General features: G+C 45.9%; 1 protein-coding gene across 2 annotated transcripts; it reads left to right on the forward strand.

Annotated features, from left to right (window-relative positions):
• Positions 1–2351: 2351 nt before the first annotated feature.
• Positions 2352–20470, forward strand: INHBA (inhibin subunit beta A). Of its 2 annotated transcripts, XM_047850624.1 has the most exons (3): positions 2352–2373; positions 4869–5441; positions 14849–20470. In XM_047850624.1, exons 2-3 carry the CDS (start codon positions 5054–5056, stop codon positions 15733–15735), a joined length of 1275 nt encoding a protein of 424 aa, XP_047706580.1. In that variant the 5' UTR covers positions 2352–2373; positions 4869–5053; the 3' UTR covers positions 15736–20470. The 2 variants fall into 2 exon arrangements, with proteins under 2 accessions (XP_047706580.1, XP_047706579.1); XM_047850623.1 differs by lacking the exon at positions 2352–2373 and having other exon boundaries at positions 4716–5441.
• Positions 20471–20943: the final 473 nt, after the last annotated feature.

A 20943-nucleotide genomic window follows, 5' to 3' on the forward strand; every position in this document is an offset into this window, starting at 1 on the left:
AAATCAAGAGCTGCTCTTAAGAGAAGTTGCCCTTGCTGGTGCCCGGGGTAAAAATAGAGGCGGCCGCTCGGAGCGGCTTGGCCCAGACCCTGGCCCCGCGAGCCGGGCTCGAGCAGCGGCCGCGTTCCGGCGTGATCCCTGGGAGCTGCCAGCAGGTGCTGCTCAAGGTACAGTAGCAGGCCGAGCAGCGGGCCCGCAGGGCCGGGGGTGGGGACGCTGCTGGGGGAGGGGGCAGGAAGTGAAAGAGAAACCAAACCCAGGCAGGAAAAGTAGATGCCTGTCAGGAGTTGGGCTGACCGGCTTACCCCTGGGCCCTGGAGTTCGGAAGGGAAGAGATCATTCCCAGTCCGCGATACTCGACAGAAGTTATTTTAACCTGCCTGCTTCCTCCACCACCCCCACTTTAATTTCCACCGGTGAGGAGGCATTTCCTCGGTGTGGCTCAGCTCTGAGGCTGGGGATTCAGGTGGAGAATGACATCATTGCTGGTGGGCTGACCTGGTAGGTGGGCACTTCAGAGGCATCCGGTGGCCAACTGGATCTGAGTCACGCACGTAGAGGGTCGCCCCTCTAGTCAGGGCCCTGCGAATTTCTGTGACACAACTGTTGACAAAGAGCCACCAGGCACCTCAAAAATAACACCACCTCCTATGTTCTGAACACGCACTTGACCCTGTCAGTTGAGTACTGTGGCTCCCGCTTTACAGACGAGGACACCCGAAGCCTTAGGGGGTTGTGTGGCTATAGGAGGCGGTGGAACCAGGGTCTGATCTGCGTTTGTTTTGCGCACCCAGAGCTCATACACATGATGGGATTTCCAGGACACCAGGGTTCACGCCTGGGAGTGGTTTCAGAGGCCCTGCAGGCCAGTGCTCTCCAACAGTGCTTATCAAAAAGGATGGTGAAGATCCTTCCTTAGGCAGGGGTCGAGTCCATCCAATTCCAAATTGATGGGCAGTTTGGGAGTTAACCAACACCGATCCTGTTTATATCTTTCCTTCCCAGGTTCCTCTGTGCCTCTACAGCCCAATGATTTAGTTTCCTATTTTATTTCTGCCTATACAGTTCTCAGAATACCCCCCCCCTCCCCATCCCCAGCGTACAGCTCATCATCCCCACCGTCTCTGTGTTTAGCCAAGGCACACCCTCCTACATAGCAAACTTCTGGTGTCCTAAAGGAACCTGCTTCGACTACACATCAGGAGGCCAGAGCCTCTATATTTTGCTTGTGGGTACAGTGAAAAGTTTATTTTATGCATGTTAAATCCTGCATACAAAACAACATATCTGGTCATATGGCTTGCATTAGCTCCCAATTTTGCACATTTTATTCCACTTGTCATGAATACCCCGGCTTATGCTTCAGTTGTACTCCTTCAAACAGCCCTTCCCCACTATTCTCGTCTGAAGATTCCTTCCAACTGCGTTATTTCTCGGCCTTGCTAGCAACCTTCCAGCCCAACAAAAACCCTAACCGACATAACCCCCGTTTCAAAGAATGTTCATTCCTTTTCACTAATCTCACGTTGTATTTGTAACAATTTAGAAATCGTAGGGTTTGAAGTCCTGATAAAGAAGAATGGGGTGTGAGTCTTCCTTTTTTTTTTTTTTTTTTTTTTTTTTTTGCTAGTTGGGAAGGATATTTGTAAAGTTCACTAGCAGAGAATGGCTGTTTTCAAAGTTCTTGGTGACAAATGATTTATGAAGCAGGCATTCAATGTCAAGATGTAAAATAATAGTGGAAGTCAGGGGAGGGGGGGACCATCATCATATAGGTATACATATTTTCCCTTTTTTTTTTCCTCAATGAAGTCTCTTACTTTCATAAGTAAAATCAGAATCATTCTAAAGAGCACTGCAGATTTTCTTCCCTGTAAGAAACAATCAAAGACTTTGTAAATAGAGGCAACTTCATGAAGTAACAGATGTTTTATGTGAAGACATAAAACCCGAGCCTGAATATAATGAGAAGTGTGTGCTCGAGTAGTAAAAGTTGGAAGTTGGACACTCAGTGAGATATAGCTGTTCAGTTCCAGTGTTTTTCTAAAAGGTAGTCTAGTCAGTCAGAGGTTTGACTGGCTCAGTGATCACCAAGTTGTGTCCCAGCAGCCAAGAAAGGCTTTCCATCAGATAATGAATTATGAAATATGTCTCACAGTGGAAAAACCAGTCATCTGCTGATGTCATGCTGATTCTAACCAATCCCAAACAAAGCCCCAGCCCTCCTCTGTTTGAGTGGTACCAATGTGTGAGTGTGCAAATGAGTAGCACAGTATAAAACTTGAGAGTGCCAATACCATGAAGAGGAACTCCTCACACAGCTCTTTCCACACGATACAGGAGTCTGCCGGTGAAAGACAGAGGACCGGAAAGGTAATGCTTTTTTAACTCTTACTTAGGAGCTGTTGACACATTCATAGTCAGGAAGGTTACAAGGAGTTGACTTACTGCACTTCCAATGCACGTTGTAATTTGGTACCTTTTTATATTATTCAGGCAGGTTAATAATACAGCTTTTAATAGTAGAGCATGCAGAGAGATTGTGTGTTTATACAGCCCATTCAGCACTTATATACAAGTACATATGCCACAGGGAAAGCTGTTTTTAAGAGTTACATTCACAAACAGTAAATTCAGGGAACACACACATACTCGACATGCAGAGGGAATCCAAATATTGATAACTTGCCCTTATCTAAATGCTACTAGTTGGACTCCTGAGTTGTTTGGAGTCATTAAACTTTTAGGTTTATTTCAGACTCTCTTGTAAAACTTAATTGGACTACAAAATTCTTTGGGTGCTGTATATATGACGCCAAGGAGGTAGAGTATGTTAAGTTTTGTATTTCAAAGATGTTTTATTAACAGATCATAAGGCAAATAAATGCCCCCCTCCCCATTCTCTTTCACCATTCCCTGCTTAAAAAAAAAAAAAAAAATTAGGCTCTTTAGGAAATGTTGACAAAAATCTTAAGAAGAGCAGAGTAATCGATGTTCCTGGAGGAGAAATCCCAAAGGTGATAGATGGCGTGGAACAGAGAAAGTCTTGCAAGTAATTGTTTTGGAAAAGGGGGGCAGTGTGTCCGATTCAGAAAAGCATTGTTATCTATGCAAACTGTAATTTTAACTTAATGTCACAATTTATTCACCCTCCTCCCCTGGCCCTCAGATCCTAGGCTTGTAGTAATGGTATTTCTTAACTTTTTCCACCCAAAGCACATTGCTTAACTATGATGCTCTGAACACACTAGGTGTCAGATATAAGCTGACTGTATCTACAGAAACTGAGGGCTTATGTGTGGGAAAGAAACTGAGAGAGAAGGAAAGCTTTAACAGATGGACCTCTTAAAGATACTTCTGCATGATAAAAGCAATAAGACAGAAAATGAAAAAAAAAAGGGGGGGGAGAATAAAAAAAACTCAGAGAGGCATTGTTTAAAAATTCACATTTTTCTTTTTCTGTGAACGCTGAAATCCATGATGATTTCATCTGTGCCTTTCCTTTGAGGGAAAAAGAAGCCGTCAAGGGGCCAGTCCATGAGCAGGCTGGTCCAGGACAGGGTAGGGGGATGGCTGAAAAACTCCCACATGGCGGAGAAAATCATTTGCCAGTATATTTCAGAGATTCTTTTCCCAGAGGACCAGTTATCCGAGTCATAGGAGCCCACTGTTTGTAGGGAATAATGTGGGAAAAGGCCAAATGAACTCTGCACTTTTATCTGTAAAGTCGGGGCTGGAGGTAGGCTGTAATTTGTGAGTGCGGGCGCGCAGGGCAGAAGGGGGCGGCGGCCGAGCAGAGGGAGAGGAGTTTCAGGTGACCGAGCAGGTTGACTTGCCCGTGGATCCTTCAGTGCGCGGCTGCACTTTGCGGTTGGGAAAAGTAGAGGGTGTTAGGTGACCCCAGACAGAAGTTCTCCCCGCCCCCCTCAGATCCCCTACCCGAGCCGAGGACCCTGAACATTTAAATATGAATGAATGGGAGACCGGCCACCTCTGGGACTCCCTCCAGCCAGGACGATCCACTGGCCCCCGGTGACCAGCCTGCCCCTCTTCCCGACCTCCAGGTACCTGTCCACCCACCTCCCGGGATCCTCGGCGGCCCCGCCTTATGGGCCGGGCGGTGGGTCCCCTGGAGCAGAGGCCAGGTGGGCTGGAGGGCCCTGGGGGCACAGTGTTTCAACCCAGTCACCCCTGGAGATTGGGGCAGTGCCTTCCAGCGGGGTTTTCTTTCCCGTCCAAAAGAGGAACTGGGTGAAGCAAGGGGACTGGGCAGAGAAAGAAAAAAATAAAAGGGGGAAGTAGAACAAAATTGGAAGGATTTCTTTCAGAAGGGAAGTAGAACTCCCGAGAATGGTGATATCTGAAGAGAGGTGTGTGTGAGGGAGCAGTGAATAGAGCAGCCTGTCAGAAACCGGGCTGTCCCTCCCCTTCCTAATCACAGCCTCTACTCACAGAGCAACTCCCTCCCTCGCCCATTCACGCACTCACTTAGGACCAATCGTTCTCTCTCTCCCTCTCTCTCTCCCTCTCTCTCTCCCTCTCCCTCTCTCTCCCCCTCTTTTCCCTCTCCCTCTCTCTCCCTCCCTCTCTCTCCCTCCCTCTCTCTCCCTCTCCCCCCTTCTCTCCTCTCTCTCCCTCTCTCCCTGTCTCTCTCCCTCCCATCCTCTCTCTGTCTCTGTCTGTCTCCCCCCCCCACCCTGTCTCTCCCTCCCTCCCTCTCTCCCTCCCTCCCTCCCTCCCTCCTTCTCTCTTACTCGGAGACAGTCAGAACTCTCCTCCCCGAGAGCCACAAACCTACCGCACTGACTGCATTCAGAGAGGGAACCTGCAAACAAAACTTCACAGAAAACTTTTTGTTCTTGTTCCAGAGAATTTGCTGAAGAGGAGGAGGGGGAAAAAAGGAAACAAAAAAAGAAAAGAAAAGAAAAGAAAAGAAAGAACGAAAGAAAGAAAGGGGAAAAAAAAAAAAAACCAAACCCAAACCTGTGCGTGAGTGGGGGTAGGAAACGCAGGGCCTTTTAAAAAGGCAATCACAACAACTTTTGCTGCCAGGATGCCCTTGCTTTGGCTGCGAGGATTTCTGTTGGCGAGTTGCTGGATTATAGTGAGGAGTTCCCCCACCCCGGGATCCGAGGGGCCCGGCGCAGCCCCCGACTGCCCGTCCTGCGCGCTGGCCACCCTGCCAAAGGATGTACCCAACTCTCAGCCGGAGATGGTGGAGGCCGTCAAGAAACACATTTTAAACATGCTGCACTTGAAGAAGAGACCCGAAGTCACCCAGCCGGTGCCCAAGGCGGCGCTTCTGAACGCGATCAGGAAGCTCCATGTGGGCAAAGTGGGGGAGAACGGGTACGTGGAGATAGAGGATGACATCGGCAGGAGGGCAGAAATGAATGAACTCATGGAGCAGACCTCGGAGATCATCACGTTCGCGGAGTCAGGTCGGTGCCGGCCTGGGGGGTGGGGGGGCGCGGAGGGGTGGGTTGCGTCTCTCCGCGGCGGTCCGGGGGCCGAACTTGCGCCTCCGGCCGCGCGCTCTGCCCCGGGGAGGAGGTGAGGTGCCGGGCGCCGGTGGCGCCGGGGCCGGAGGGGAGGCGGGGGGTGGCGGGCGGGGGGTGGGGGTGGGGGGAGGACTTCTCCGCGGACGCGGAATTCGAGGCTGAGCCCTGGCTGGAGAGGCGGCGAGCTCACACTTGCTGAACTCGGCCGGTGAGCCCGGAGCGAGCTCCGAGGGCCAGCGTGGGGCCGGGAGCCGGGCTGCGGGAGGCTCGCTCGCCCTGCCTGTGAAACCAGATCCGGGCAGCCGGATGAAAGCCCGGGCGTTTTCGGGTGCTGGGGGTGGGGGGAGCCCGGGAGGCTTCCGGACCCCATCCAAAGTTTTTAATGGGGGTGGGGGTGGGGGCGCGAAGCGCGGGTCGGGGTGGCCTGGCATGGATGGAGTCATTGTCTTAAGACAAACCTTCCCTTTAAAAGTCCAGTCAGGGGCCACACCAGGGAAGCAGGGCATATTCATTGGTGACAGTCAGTTTTGCCTTTAGAAAAAAACTCTGCCTTGGAAGAGCACGGGCATCATATTCTAGGCAGCGAGGAGGGACTTTGGGGGGACAGTTGACATTGAACCCGCGGCCACTTTTGGAACACTGACTTTTGCTCTCTGAGCAACAACAGCACCACCACCAACAAAAAAGAGTTTTGTTCCCTGCAAAGTTACTAAAAGAGCTCTCTGGCAAGGAACGCAACCTTGACAGAGTGCTCTCAGATACTACACTGAGCTCTCACTCAATCCTTAAGAGGAAGAACTTTGATAGATTCTAATCCTTGGCTCTGGACCACGCTAACCTGTTGCTGGATAGAAAATACCTGTCAGAAGGGCGGCCACAGACCTGGAGCCAGGTTATTGGGTTATTTTTACAGTTATGTGACACAGACCCTTTGCCTGCCTACACGCCTCTGCACGCCCAGGCACACAGATGTGTTCATACCGTGTTACTTTCATGGTAATGCCAGGCTAAAGAATTGTTTCCCTTGCCAAATCCGTTTGAAAGGAATGCCATTGTTTTGTTTGGTAGAGCATATGGCCAGTAAAGTATGTGCAGGGACTCCCAGCATTACTGTTTAAAAGTTTGCCGCAGCCGTATAAACAATTAAGGCAACACTCAGAATTTCCAATCCTGAAAACCTGTTGACTCAGATGTTCTGTTTTCAAGAAAACCCTGCCAGACCTGGGCATCCTTTTGGGGGAGCAGATAGATAGCCTGCTGGCTTCCTGGCTCCCCTCCTAGGAGAAGCCCTGACGTCCTGCAAGTTTCCCCGCAGGACAGTCTCTCTCTCTCTCTCTCTCTCTCTCTCTCTCTCACTCACCAGAAGCTTCTTTTCAAAGAAGGTCTTTCTTTCTCGAAGCTCTTTCTTAGTGCAGCCCCCGAAGGGCATGATAATGATGACTTTATCTGTTGAAGCTTATTGAGGAAAAAAAAAAAGTCAGGTTGGAGTTTTCAAGTTGCACACTCAGTTTTTCCTCAACCTTTCCTGATGGCAAGGTAGGAAAGAAAGTGCTTACTGACATGGAGTCCAGTGTTGGGGGGTGGGGGGGGGATGGATTCCAGTGGTCTAGAGGTCTGCTCCCAGTGCTGACACAAAGGGACCCTGTCTAGGTTTTTATATACCAATTACCACACATGATGGCTTTAATTGCAAGCCTTACTCAATTGGCTTTACCCGCATCGGATGACTAAGTATACCTATGACTTTGACCACTTTTAATATACACCTGATGCTGGCAACAGCATCTGACTTAGCTGACTTGTCTAGCAAACCACTCTTTTGGCACTGAGAGATTTTGCAGTGAAAGAATTTGACCTTTAGCATTCTTTCTTACTTATGGCCTTCATCTCAGTGCCGGTCTTTTTCTTATTTATATGAAATCTCGGCTTTTTTTTTTTTAACTTTTCTGTTAAGTGTTTAGTTTAAAAGAAATTGAGTTACTTTTTAAAAAGGTGATTCATTTGACTCACACGTTGACTCCAGTTTAAGGTTTGTAATGGAAAACTCCTCCTGGTTGAGTTTACAACTTGACTTTGGGTCAGCTGCTGGAGTCCCAGAAAAGGTTTATTACACTTAACTTATTTTTCTCATCTGAGAAGTTTCACACATCAACTTTAAGTTGGTTTACTATGACTTCACGGAATTAATGATTGCTATGTGGACCGTCTGCTCTCCAAGCAGAGTACCGTACGAGTTGCTGATTTTGCTAACCAGGAAAGAGCTTCATCATCTGAATATACAAAAATGTCTTGTTGCTTTTGGAATAGTTCAACCTTAATCATATTCAAACTATGTCAAACTGTAAGAATTTGGAGAATAGCAAAGGGTATTCATTTTGCTTTTCTTTATAAACTATTGGGTAGCAGCGGATCCCAGTCAGTTAGTGTCACCGATGCCCGATGCCCGTGACACTGACGCATACCCACAGATGTATCTTTCAACCTTAAGATTCCTCGACTGGGGGAATTCCTGCTTAACTTTTGCCCTCGGCCCCCTTCTTGATGGTTAAATGAGGCCGCGATGCGGCCCAGCAGCTGAGCAACTACAAAAAGCTCAAGCGTCTAGAACTCTTGGAACTGGGTTTGTCCCACTGAGCTCAGGTGGAAAGTCCCATCTTTGTAAAGCTGATACGAGTTGTTATTAACTAAGTGGTGAGGAATTGCTCTCAGGCTCTCTGACATTCATCCCAAGAAATAAAAATTATTTTTTTTAATGCATGTCATCCAAGATTGCTCATCATTACTACATTCTCTGGATGGCTGGCACGGAATCCTCTGTGTTTACCTTAAGTCCTTAAAGGAAAAAAAGAAGGGATGGGTAGAGTCAAGTCCACTCTGTCTATAACTGTCAATGAAGCTGGGATCAGTGGCCTTCTTGACTCCTATATCTTACTTTATCTTCTTGTGATCCGTGACAATATCTGGTCAGTCAATGTACAATAGCAACCTATCATTGAGTCTCCATATGCTGCCAGATTTACATACTGGTGGTGGTAATCAACTTAGACATTGATAGCACTTGTTGGAGAACAGAGAGGGAAAGAAAGACAAATGGAGCGCCAAGAAATGGAAAATGCTCACTAAGCCCAGGTGTTGTTGAAAGTAACCCTTAAATCTCCCTTCTTGGAGGATTCCAGTTACAGATTTGAATTAGAAATTGACACTTCCCAAACAGGGGCCTAAGAAGGCTTGCTTGGATGACTGTTTTCCCCCGGCCCAAGAAAGCCATCTCAAGGTGGACTTGACTCCCACCATTCCATGCCAGTCTAATGAACTTTCCTGTGAATTACCCGTCACTGAAGGGTGCCTTTAGTTAGGGTTACAGGCTTTCTTCTCCCAATAATGGGCAATGATTGGCCACAAGAGGGCGCATTCCAAAGACTTTTGCTCCTTCCCATTTAATCTAGGGAAACGCAATTTCACCTCCTGGAAGCCCCATTCTGCAGCACCCAAATCTTGGTGCTTGTCAGTTGCCCCCTGCTTCCTCTCGTCCTCCAGAAAAAGTTAGGATTTTATGGGATGGGAGAAACATGACTCCCTGTGATACAGTAAATGAGACAGAAGAAAAGAAATGAGAATTCTAGTGATGCATGTGAACATTCCCGAGCTCTATGGAAGGCAGAGGAATGATACATTTCAGAAGCAGAGCGTGGAGAAATGTGACCATGAATCATCAGCAATACTGATCTGCTCACACATCTCTCCCTAAGACGGCTGGCTGCCTGGGCTTTTACAAAAATGCCTTCCGGCTTCCCTCATTTCATTGCCTGGTTTCCCTGTCTTATCAACGCTTTTCACCAGGGACAAATGACAAGTGACTTCCAACAGGGAGGAAAGGGCTGTTTGGTGACTGCCTTGTGAAAAATTGGGTACGGCTTTGGGGGATGCGTTTGTTTCCGAAGTTAGAGCGTGCAGCGAGATGGTGGCAGAAAGACCAGAAGCAAGATGCCTAGTGGTTTTGGGCCTGTGACGTAGGTGGATCTGAGTGGGGGCGGCGAGCTGTCAGAGGGCAGAAAGTCGGTTTTCGTATTTGGAGAACTGGGAGTAATACCTTCCCAGGCACTTTTTGTGAGAACATATTATTTGTCTTGGCCCCTCTTCTGCTAAACTATACTCAAACATGAGCTGTAGATCAGAATTCCTCATACTCGACTGGTCCCTAGATCCAAAACCCAAAGTGTAAAAGTTCGCAGGAACTTTGGAAGAGGTCTCTGAAATTTCTGTGGGTTGAATCTTAAGAATTTTTTTTCTACTTCTTCTAGGATCCTAAGCCCCTTTCTCTCTCTATTTCATCCCTATTTGAATGGGAGACACAGGAATGTGGCCGAGCATTTGCAATTCAATAGCACATCCTAAGATAAAAATATTAAGGCTAAAAAAAAAATCCAATCCAGATAATTTATGACCAAAAAGACCTCTGCGGCAGGTTAAAGGAGGCATAACCTTGAGGACCCCACTTTCTGCCATCTGCAGAGACCCCTGAAAACAGCCCAAATGCGAACTTAGTGCTTTAGAGAACACGCATGCTGTAACCGGTAGTTCTGTATACTGGTACCAGGGACTATACCATATCTAGGCACAGTGAAACCTGGACGAAGAATGGGAAATTAAAGTAACAGCAGCATTTTACAAGGAGCCCCCCTCCCCCCGCCCCGCCTCCCGTGGCGAGTTTAAATCTATAAACAAGATTTTCCACATTCACATTAGAGACATAATTATTACCCATAGGTACAAGGGCAGCATACTTGGGGCAGGACCCTGGTGAGGCGAACAAAGCAGAATACAAACGAAACGCGAAGTGTGCATGTGTGTGTGTGTGTGTGTGTGTGTGTGTGTGTGTGTATTGCTTGTATTGCTTATTTCATGAGAAATGTTCATCCGCCCACAGATCTGAGGTGTGGGGCTTGAGGGGGAGCAGAATTTTGAGTCCCGGTGTGGGGGAAGAGAACAAGGGGCTTGGCTGCTTAACCCTTGGCAGGCCTGCTTTCATGATTGAGTTATTAAAAACATCTGAAAAATCCTGAAAGCAAAGGAAAAGGTGCTTTCAGGTGTTCTGACTTCTAGCTTCCGGTCTTTCCTCAGTCCAATCCCTCCTTCCCCGGCAACATTTCAAAGGTCTTCCCTGTAAAGTGCAATTTTTCAGCCTCCTACTCATTTTTATGCACCTTTCTCTCTCCCTTTGGTATGTGTCCCCCGAGCTCATAGAGGTTTAAGTGATGAAATATTATCACCCACATGGGTTTGCGTGGGACTTTCTTAGTGAATTACTCAGGCAGAGCAGGCTGTGATACAAGCCTTGCTCACGAGCCTCGGGAGGGAAAAAATAGCACAGAGGATGAAAAGAATATTATCAGAGAGTAGGTAATGAAAGGTTAGCAAAGCCACCAGCTATATCTAGTTAGATAGGTAATAATGCAGGAACCCAGAGCGCACCTGTATAAGCTAATGCTGTACCTGCTCCCAAAGCATTGTGGGAAGGCTTCCATTTCAGGATTTGATGCAGGAGATATTTAAGTCAAACCTGAAACTGATTAGTAATTGATCCTAAACACCTCAGCCTCAGGCAACCTCCTTCCATTTTTTCAAACTGTTATGCATAGAGATTTGAAGATTGGAGCATCCTAAAAGCATCACTGCGGTATAACAATCTCCCTTAGGTAGAATACAGATAAAAGGGAATATAATCAAGTGACTAGTTATATTTTCCATACCTAAGAAATTTGAGGGTTGTAATATCTTTCTGAAACCTGCAGCCCTGATAAATATTAATCATCTCAGCTTCTAGCTGTCTCATTCTCTCCACCCCCTTCTGCAATGAAAGCTAAATGTAAAAGAAAAAAAATATTGCACTGCTTAATAAGTCAAATACAATAGAACTTTTAAAATGTACCTGCATATAAGGTAGACATTAGGAAGACTTGCATCTCTCTCTTCCCCCTGTTCTCCTGAGCATTATGGCAACAGCATTTTCATGAAATTGGATCTGTTTTATTTTTTTTCCCTGATAAAATATCATGCAATATACAAATAGCAGTTCCAGAAATGGACACCAGGAGAAGGAGGCGACAGGCATGTCAATTAGTAGGGGGAAAATCCAAATGTCAGAAATATGGGGGAGAGATACAGCACGCAGGCAATGGAAGCAAATACAGGGAACAGAATCTTTCAGCTCAGATAATTAAACCAATGCATAAATCAGTGCTGTGCCTCTCCACAGTACGCAGGCGATGCCATGCAGTTAATTATCAGCCAGGACCAGGTTGAAAGTCATTTTATGATGCCTCTCTGATCCTAATATAACAGCACCTGACAGATTGAGCCCCCTCTAATGAGTACTCTCTTTGTATGATCCTCTCTCAGGAACACTAAATCATTTGCTTCCAAGTACAGCTGCCTGTGAAGAAGGGGAGGGGCTATATCCTGCGTTAGAAACCTGCTCCTGTGAACTGAGGGGCTCTCCTCTAGGCTGTTCCTGGAAGCCAGCGACCTTAGCCTCCCTGGCCCTAGGAAGGCAGTTTGCACGGGCTGTCGCGGCTTCGATCCAGTGGGCCAGTGAGCCCACCCTGGCCCCCACCCCCACCCCCAGCATATCCGTGGACTTCTCTGGACTCTATTCATGGGAAGTCCAATGTGTGCTGGTCCGCACTGCCATCTGGACCCTCTCTATAACCGAGCACTGGCTGCCTTCACCCCGGCCCCTCCTGTCAAGCCCAGGTGAAAGCCCAGCGGAGCCTGTGGGAACGAGTTACCTGAAACCCAGAGAGCTTTTCCCATTCTGAGGACGAGTCAGATTCTCCAGTTTCACACTCTTTCCTAGAAAAACAAAACACAACCTTGTGCCCTCTGGCTTCTCTAATTTAGCAGCTACTATCTCTCGGTCTTTAGGGTGGCACCCTGCACAGTTTAAGGTTTCAGACGCTGGCCTACGTCGAGGCAGAAGGCAGAAGGGAGAACAGCAGGTAGCTTGTGACTGTTCTCTGCGGGGCAGGGTGGAGGTGCCCACGCCGGAGGGAGCCTGCACCCTCCTTCAGGCCAGCTCTCCTAGGCTTGGGTGGCTTCCGGAAGCTGCTTGTCTTTTTAAATTTAAATCATTAAGCTCTCCTTCCTAGAGTCTGCTCTTTTCCTTTCTTAAACAAAACAAAACAAAACAAAACAAAAAACAGCAACAGAGAAACCCACCCTTTGTAGCAAAGGGGCGTACTGCATTCACGTTTTGAAAAGAAATCATGCCCCCTAAAAAAAAGACAGTCCCCCCCCCCCTTCTTCTTACTGCTCTCCGCTCTAGTGATCTAATCATAGACCTAGCTTTATTATTCATTTCAACTCCTGCCAGGGACCCAGGGCTGGAGGCAAAGGGACCCCCCCCCCCCCCCCCCCCCCCCGCACCACCACCACCACCAATGTGGCCAGGTCCTACAACTTTGTACCAAGATGCCGGAGAATCTTTTGTATACATATGTAGCCTTTCCTGGCCCTGGCCTCAGTGAATTTACCACTATCAGAATCGCAGTGTGCAGAGTGTGTTAAATTAAGAACAGAATCTACAGTGCGCAATGCACAGAAAAGCCTGCCTTCTGCTGCAGAGAACTTGAACGAGTGCCGAAAATTTATAGTACCGTAAACATCTCAGGGCTGAGAGTGATAAGTATGGCTGGATTTCCGTTAGCTATAGAAATCCAGGCAGGGAGACCCTCCTAGGGAGTTGCGAGTTCTAAGATGAACTTCTCCTGACATTGTTCTCAGATTTGTGTGTGAGATGCGTGTGCATGGGACTGTTGTAAGCAGGCACACGCAGGAGGCGGCCATGAAAAGAGGGCACGTTTCATATACCACCAAGGGGTAAAAGTGGAACTGAGGGAAGGTGTTTCATCAACCCGAGAATTCCAGTCTGGACACCTGCTCCTTGCAGTAAATGTTGTTACATGTACAGACATACAGGTGCTTATGGAAGGAGAAGGGAGTAGTGTGAACTAGGCAAGAACTGAATGGTCTCTGAATCCAACTGCCTCGCCATTGTGGGGGTTGCCCCTCTGTTAGTAGCAGTCGCTGTAATTGGGGCTCATTAAGCTGCATTCAGAAGGGAACGAGGCAAAAATGGGGCACACGGCTGTAGGGGGTGGATCTCCTAATCTAATATAACTCAAGGCTGAAGATGCCTCCATTTGTTAATAGGGAGTCAGGCGATTGCCTACTTCCTGGTAAATGCTGGACCATGACCGTGAACAAGATGGATAGGATCTCAGACCTGGGGCATCCTAAATTAGACTGGCAGGAGGGTCGGGGAAGTGGTGTGGTCTCATCTGCAAACCAAAACCTCATCAAGGGCAGCCACTGAGGGTGACGTGTTGGGAGCTGGAGGATTCTAGACGAGGGGCACACTGCCTGGAGGTGAGAGAGCGCATGGGATGCTTCTGACCTCAAACACTGTGTGGCTGTGCCACAGAGGACGGGGCGCTGGGAGAGAGCCGGAGTTGAGGCAGAGCCCAGAGTCCCGGGTGGCTCCTGTTTTATACCTGCTGAATGGTGAAATGATGGGAGAGGGGCCTGGCTTTATGCTGAAAGGCCAGATGCAAGCAAAGACTGTCGTGGTGACCCAGAAAAGAAATGATGGACAAGTGAAGCAGGTTGTGGTGAGGGAGGAGGAGTCTAGCTCTGTGGGCACCTGCGTCGGGGTGGGGGGGTGTTTGCGTGTTGATGTGGGAACAGCACCGCTTCCACGACTTGCTAGAGCTCGCGGGGTGCTTTCATCTGTGTGATCCCATTTGATCCTTCCAAACCTGAGGCATAAGGGGTCAAATGTCTTTATGACATTCCCATTTTATAGAAGAGGAAACTGAGATTAAGCAGCTAGGGAACAGACACAGACCTCCCGGGCTTCTGGACACTGACTGAGATCTGGGCTCTCTTCTTTCTAGGGCAAGAGTTGGCAAACTTTCTCTGGAAAGGGCCAGAGAGCAAAGATTTGAAGCTTTGTGGGCCAGTCTGTCTTGTGACTGGTGGGGACCTAGTGCGAAAGCGGCCACAGACAGCCTAGGAAGAAATGAGTGTAGCTGGGGTCCCGTTCAACCTTATCACAGGCGCTGAAGCGTCCATTTCATATAATTTTCCCATGTCACCAAAATCCTATTTTTCTTCAACCATTTAAAAATGTCAAAAGTGTTCTTACAGTCAGGGGGCCACAATCCTCTGACCCCTGTTGGAGATGGCCTGTGGCAGAGGCCCCACGCCTGCCTGAAATTAGTGACTGGTGACCAACATCACAACTAACGAGTGTCCCTGCTCTCTCTTGTGCTGTGTTTCGTCTGCAGGCACAGCCAGGAAAACACTGCACTTTGAGATTTCCAAAGAAGGCAGTGACCTGTCGGTGGTGGAACGCGCAGAAGTCTGGCTCTTCCTCAAAGTGCCCAAGGCCAACAGGACCAGGACCAAAGTCACCATCCAGCTCTTGCAGAAACAACCCCAGGGCGGCGTGGACGCAGGGGAGGAGGCAGAGGAAATGGGCTTGATGGAGGAGAGAAACGAGGTGTTGATATCGGAAAAGGTGGTGGATGCCCGGAAGAGCACGTGGCACATCTTCCCCGTCTCCAGCAGCATCCAGCGGTTGCTGGACCAGGGCAAGAGCTCCCTGGACGTTCGGATTGCCTGTGAGCAGTGCCACGAGACGGGCGCCAGCCTGGTGCTCCTGGGCAAGAAGAAGAAGAAGGAGGAGGAGGGCGAAGGGAAGAAGAAGGACGGAGGAGACGGAGGGGCAGGGGCAGACGAGGACAAGGAGCAGTCCCACAGACCTTTCCTCATGCTGCAGGCCCGCCAGTCTGAAGACCACCCTCATCGGCGGCGGAGGCGGGGCTTGGAGTGTGACGGCAAGGTCAACATCTGCTGTAAGAAACAGTTCTTTGTGAGTTTCAAGGACATTGGCTGGAATGACTGGATCATCGCTCCCTCCGGCTATCACGCCAACTACTGCGAGGGTGAGTGCCCGAGCCACATAGCAGGCACATCTGGGTCCTCGCTCTCCTTTCACTCGACCGTCATCAACCACTACCGCATGCGGGGCCACAGCCCCTTCGCCAACCTCAAGTCGTGCTGTGTGCCCACCAAGCTGAGACCCATGTCCATGCTGTACTATGATGATGGGCAGAACATCATCAAAAAGGACATTCAGAACATGATAGTGGAGGAGTGTGGGTGCTCATAGAATGCCCAGCCCAGGGGGGACGGGAGCCAGAGTTGTCCAGAGAAGACAGTGGCAACATGAAGAAGTGTTTAAGGTTTCGGAGTTAAACGAGGAGAAAAAATATATATAGAGAAATTAAAAAAAAAATAAACTAAAAACAAAACCTGAAACAGATGAAGGAAGATGTGGAAAAATTCCTTAGCCAGGGCTCAGAGATGAAGCAGTGAACAAGATGGGAGTTGGGAGGGAAAGGGAGAAAGGCGTGCCCTTCGTTTCTTCCGGTATCTATCAAAGTGATGACATCCGTTGCTTACACGGGAGTATCATCCCCTCCTTTTCAGTCCCCCTTCAGTGTGAGCCTCGAAGTCAACTTGTCTGGTCTGCAGGAATGTGGGCTAGCACAACCCAAATAGCATCTAGAAAGCCATGAGTTTGAAAGAGCCAGTTACAGGCACTTTCCCATCCAGTTACCCAGGTTGTAAGGTATGTCTGTGTGACCCTCTCTCTGTGTATATCAGCCCGTGCACACACGCACACAGACACACACACCACAGACACACACACACACACACACACACACACACACACAGATGCGTTTCCACACAGCGCATGCACACACACACGTACCGGTAAGAGAACTATAGTGTGCAGGTGGTACACTTCCTTTTCTGCACCAGTTTTGCAACAAAGCAAAACAGAACAAAAACCAACCTAAAAAAAAAAAAAATTGAGAGCAAGAATGGGAAGAGAGAAAAATCAAGGAACAAAGAATACCAAGTCACATTTCGTTAAGGTGCTTATGATCTTAGAACTATGCAACCTAATAGGTTTGAAACTGTTTACCTGAGAGAGAACAAAAAGAGAGACTTTTTTGTATTGGAAGTAACCTGATTAATTTTTATTTTCTTCAAGGAGAGATACTTGAAAGGAATATGTTTGTCCATCTGTTGGATCCAAACATTTCTATATTTTGTAAATGTTGTTTTTTTTTTTATCGTTTACTATTTGCACTACAATGGTGTTTGACCTGTCTAATCCCTTATTTAACAAGTATTTTCTGTGGGTGGGGGTGGGGGGGGTTAAGAGCTGCACTTAATGTGAGCTATAAAAGAACTGCTACAGCACACAAAATAGCTATTTTTATTATTATAATTATAATTATTATTATTATTTTGTACCTTAAAAAATAGACACATACACCAAAGACATTTGTGTGAGCCTTTAAACAGTCTGTCTGTGGTTGGTATCATTCACCATCAGTGAGTCAGGGGTTGGGATTCAAGGTGGAGTAGGGTGGATCGTGTTCAGGCTTCGGAGACCTGAGAAGTTTGGGTTTTGACTCCTTTGACATCCATTAAGCAGGACATTTCATACTGGACGTACAGTAGTTGTACACTGTTGGATGTCAAGTTCAATCGGATTCACAGAACACTACATGCTTGTATGTGTATATATACATTGCTTGTGCATATGCGTACCTGTGTGTATATATACATGTATTGCATCATGCCCATATACACATTTTAAGGACTTCAGGCTGTCATTTTTTAAATGTTCTTAAAGCAATGAATGTTTGTGTGCAAAACACAGTATTTTTAAGAAGGATAGGCTATAGTTTTGCTTTTACTCTGAATTAGGTGGGCACGTTTCAAAAAGTTGGGTGGGAAGAAGCCTGGAAATGCCAGTGAATATTCAGCAAGACCCTCTTTCCATGTGCAGGGACTGAGTTCCCTCTTCTCTCTTGTCCCCCACCTCCACCCCACCAGGGAAAACAGGAAACTCATGTTCTTCAAGGTTCTAGGCTGATCTGAAGTTGTTTTTTTGTTTGTTTGTTTTTTTGGTAACTTATATTTATTATCTATTGGAATCAATCTTAAATCAGAAAGCTTTTTCAGAAAGAAAAAATTAATCTTTAGGCCTTTGGTTACTTTTTTTTTTTTTTTTTTTTGGTGATTAAGGCCTGCTTGTGAGAAATTTTACTTGCTGGGCTAGATAATGTTGTTGTCACTAGTAAAAAGATAAATAACTTGGGGGGGGGGGAAGGTCTTAAGAGTTTGACAGTAAGAAAGAGAACTGCAGGGGTGACAGCAGTGGTAAAAATCCCTAATATTTTATTTAATTTACAGCCAAAACTCTTGATACATAAGTTTGTATGTATTGACTCAGATGCAAAAAAAGAAAAAAAAACACTTTGTTTTATAAATATCAAAGTACATGCTTAAAGCTAAATTTCTACTAATTTATTCCACAGTATTTAGCTTGCCTAGGATAGCTCATAAGTTATTCATTTATATGCTTTTAAAAATACAGAGCCTTATTTTTACTGACTTGTTTGAAGTTTGCAAAAATTGAAAAAAATACTAATAATTTGGAAAAAAATTGCATTCATTAGCATTTTGTAAAATACTGAAACTTTCAGCCCTATGTCCATTCATAGATTAAAAAAAAATAATTGTAGGAAAATAAAATAGTGAGAAACCAAACATTACAAAAGGTGGTTTAGCTCTTCTTGAGATAAATACTAAATCGGTATACTATGTAACACTAGGCTGTATGTAGGCAAATTATTTTAATGTTATTACTGGGCAAATATACTCACTACATCTTGAGGTCCATCCTTTCTTAGGCAGAAATATAACATGTACTACATGGGAGTGGACCCTAAGTGCAAGAGGGAGAGCATGCAAAATTGGTCCTTGCTTCCTCACTCTTAACCACTGACGAGGAAATCGTGCAGGTGGGGAAGGTGCGCATGGTGAGGAAAGCTTCAAGGAGAGGGGGATGGCAGTGTTCAACTTTACAAATTGCCATGAAAAACTTAGAGGGTGTTTTGAACTGCGTCTTAATTGTTACTGGAACTAAGAGCGGAACCCATGAAAATAAGCGTGGGGAACCAAGTCCTAGTTCCCTGTGTGCTAGCAGAGATGGCCAGGGCAATGGGAAAAACAAGATGTTCGAAAGACAGTTGCTACCTGTTTGTGGCTCCCATTCATCTCAAGTGCGTGCCCCATCTTTGTAAGCCCTTTAAAAGAGTGCTTGGATGGAGTTTGACTAGTGGCCACAGTAATTAGAAGCAGAGCAAAGTGAAATTCCATACGACAATATTTTCATGGGATGATTTAATTGAAACTAAATGATCGAGTTATCAAATACCTATAAACTTTAACTTTATTTCATTAAATTTATATGGCCTTGAAATAGAATGATAAGTTATTGCTATCTTCAATAACCTTGGAAGATATGCGGGCTTGTGAATAACCCCACTTTTCATGTAGCAGCATGAGGCCAAAAGAAAAAACTTTAAAATTCTACCATATTGGGCTCTTCAGAGTATGTTTCCCTTAAAACAGGGTGGCTCTGGCTGATCTTAGCATCTCTCTACTCTTCTCTAGGGCTGATCTCTAGGCTCTTAAAAATCTACACATACCAGTCTTAAAAGCTCTGAAAAGCATTCGTCCCCAAGTATCTTTTAAGAATGATATATATTTTGTAGTTTGGACTCTTCTTTCTCCCTGTTTTCCTTTTTTCCTCCCTCCCTTCCTCCTTCCCTTCCTTCCTTCCTTCCTTTTCTTCCTTTCTCTCTTTCTTCTTCCTTCCTTTCTTTCTTTCTTTCTTTCTTTCTTCTTTCACTTTTTTAAAATTTTTTTCAAAAAGAGCATGGCAAATTCCAGCACACTGACTTGGGGTTTTTCTTGCCCCAGAAGACCAATCAATTTCATAGATATTTAAGATTGATTCCACACTTTGTTTTCCAGGAGAATGCCTGCATTCTCCTCTAAGGAAGAGCAAGTGAATTTTTTTTTTCACCCCCGTGGGATTGGACCTCAAGAAGTAAGTCTAAAAAATAGAGAGCGTGAATGCCCCAGTTGTATTAAGCTTAGATTCAAATTATTATGTTCACTTGAAAAAATGATTTCCCGGGGGCCTTTTGGCAACTTCCCTTTTCAATGTAGAGAAAAACTTAGTCACCCTGAAAACCTACACAATAAACGAAACTTGTAGATGTGGGCAGGAGGTTTGGGGGTGGACATTGTGTGTGTTTAAATTAAACCCTTTATCACTGAAAGCTGTTGTATGGGTCAGAGAGGATGAATGCTCACTCAGAAGCTGTTCACATCTTCAAGAGCAGAAGCAAACCACATGTCTCAGCTCTATTATTTATTTTTTATGCATAAAGTGCATCATTTCTTCTGTATTAATTTCCAGTGGGTTTTACCCTCTATTTAAATGCTTTGAAAAACAGTGCATTGACAATGGGTTGATATTTTTCTTTAAAAGAAAAATATAATTATGAAAGCCAAGATAATCTGAAGCCTGTTTTGTTTTAAAACTTTTTATGTTCTGTGGTTGATGTTGTTTGTTTGTTTGTTTGTTTTTATTTTTTATTTTTATTTTATTTTATTATTTTTTTTTGTTTTGGCATACTACATGCAGTTCTTTAACCGATGTCTGTTTGGCTAATGTAATTAAAGTTGTTAATTTATATGAGTGCATTTCAACTATGTCAATGGTTTCTTAATATTTATTGTGTAGAAGTACTGGTAATTTTTTTATTTACAATCTGTTTAAAGAGATAACAGTTTGATATGTTTTCATGTGTTTATAGCGGAAGTTATTTATTTCTATGGCATTCCAGCGGATATTTTGGTGTTTGCAAGGCATGCAGTCAATATTTTGTACAGTTAGTGGACAGTATTCAGCAGCGCCTGATAGCTTCTTTGGCCTTATGTTAAATAAAAAACCTGTTTGGGATTTATTTTTTATTTTTATTTTTATTCTATGTCTTATTGGTTTTCCAAGATCAACTTGGCACACACACTGCTACACCCTTCGCTGGGTGATAATTTCATTTCTCCTGTAATTCTTGGGAAAAGTATGAGACACAGACTGAACGGAAGAGAGAGGGGACCAAAGCTGGAACAGGAGAACTCAGGGAGGAAAAGAATAACTATTGCTGTGGCAGGGCTTTGTAATAAGCTGCAGATGCTTGGACCAGCAGGAGTTATATTTTATTCATTTTGTTAATTTCCCATTTCTCAAGCTGTAGTGGCAAGTAACATGAAATAAAGCAACATTCCCTTCTTCCCTCCGTCCCTTCCTCCCTCCTCCTTCTCTCCTTCCCTACGTCCTCTCTTTTCCCTCCCTTCCGTCTTATTCCTTTCCTTCTGGCTAGAAAATCTGAATTGCATGAGAGCAGAAAACAGCATACCTTAGGAAAGAAAAGAACCT

The sequence above is a fragment of the Prionailurus viverrinus genome, chromosome A2 (assembly GCF_022837055.1).
Source record: "Prionailurus viverrinus isolate Anna chromosome A2, UM_Priviv_1.0, whole genome shotgun sequence".
Lineage (NCBI taxonomy): Eukaryota > Metazoa > Chordata > Mammalia > Carnivora > Felidae > Prionailurus > Prionailurus viverrinus.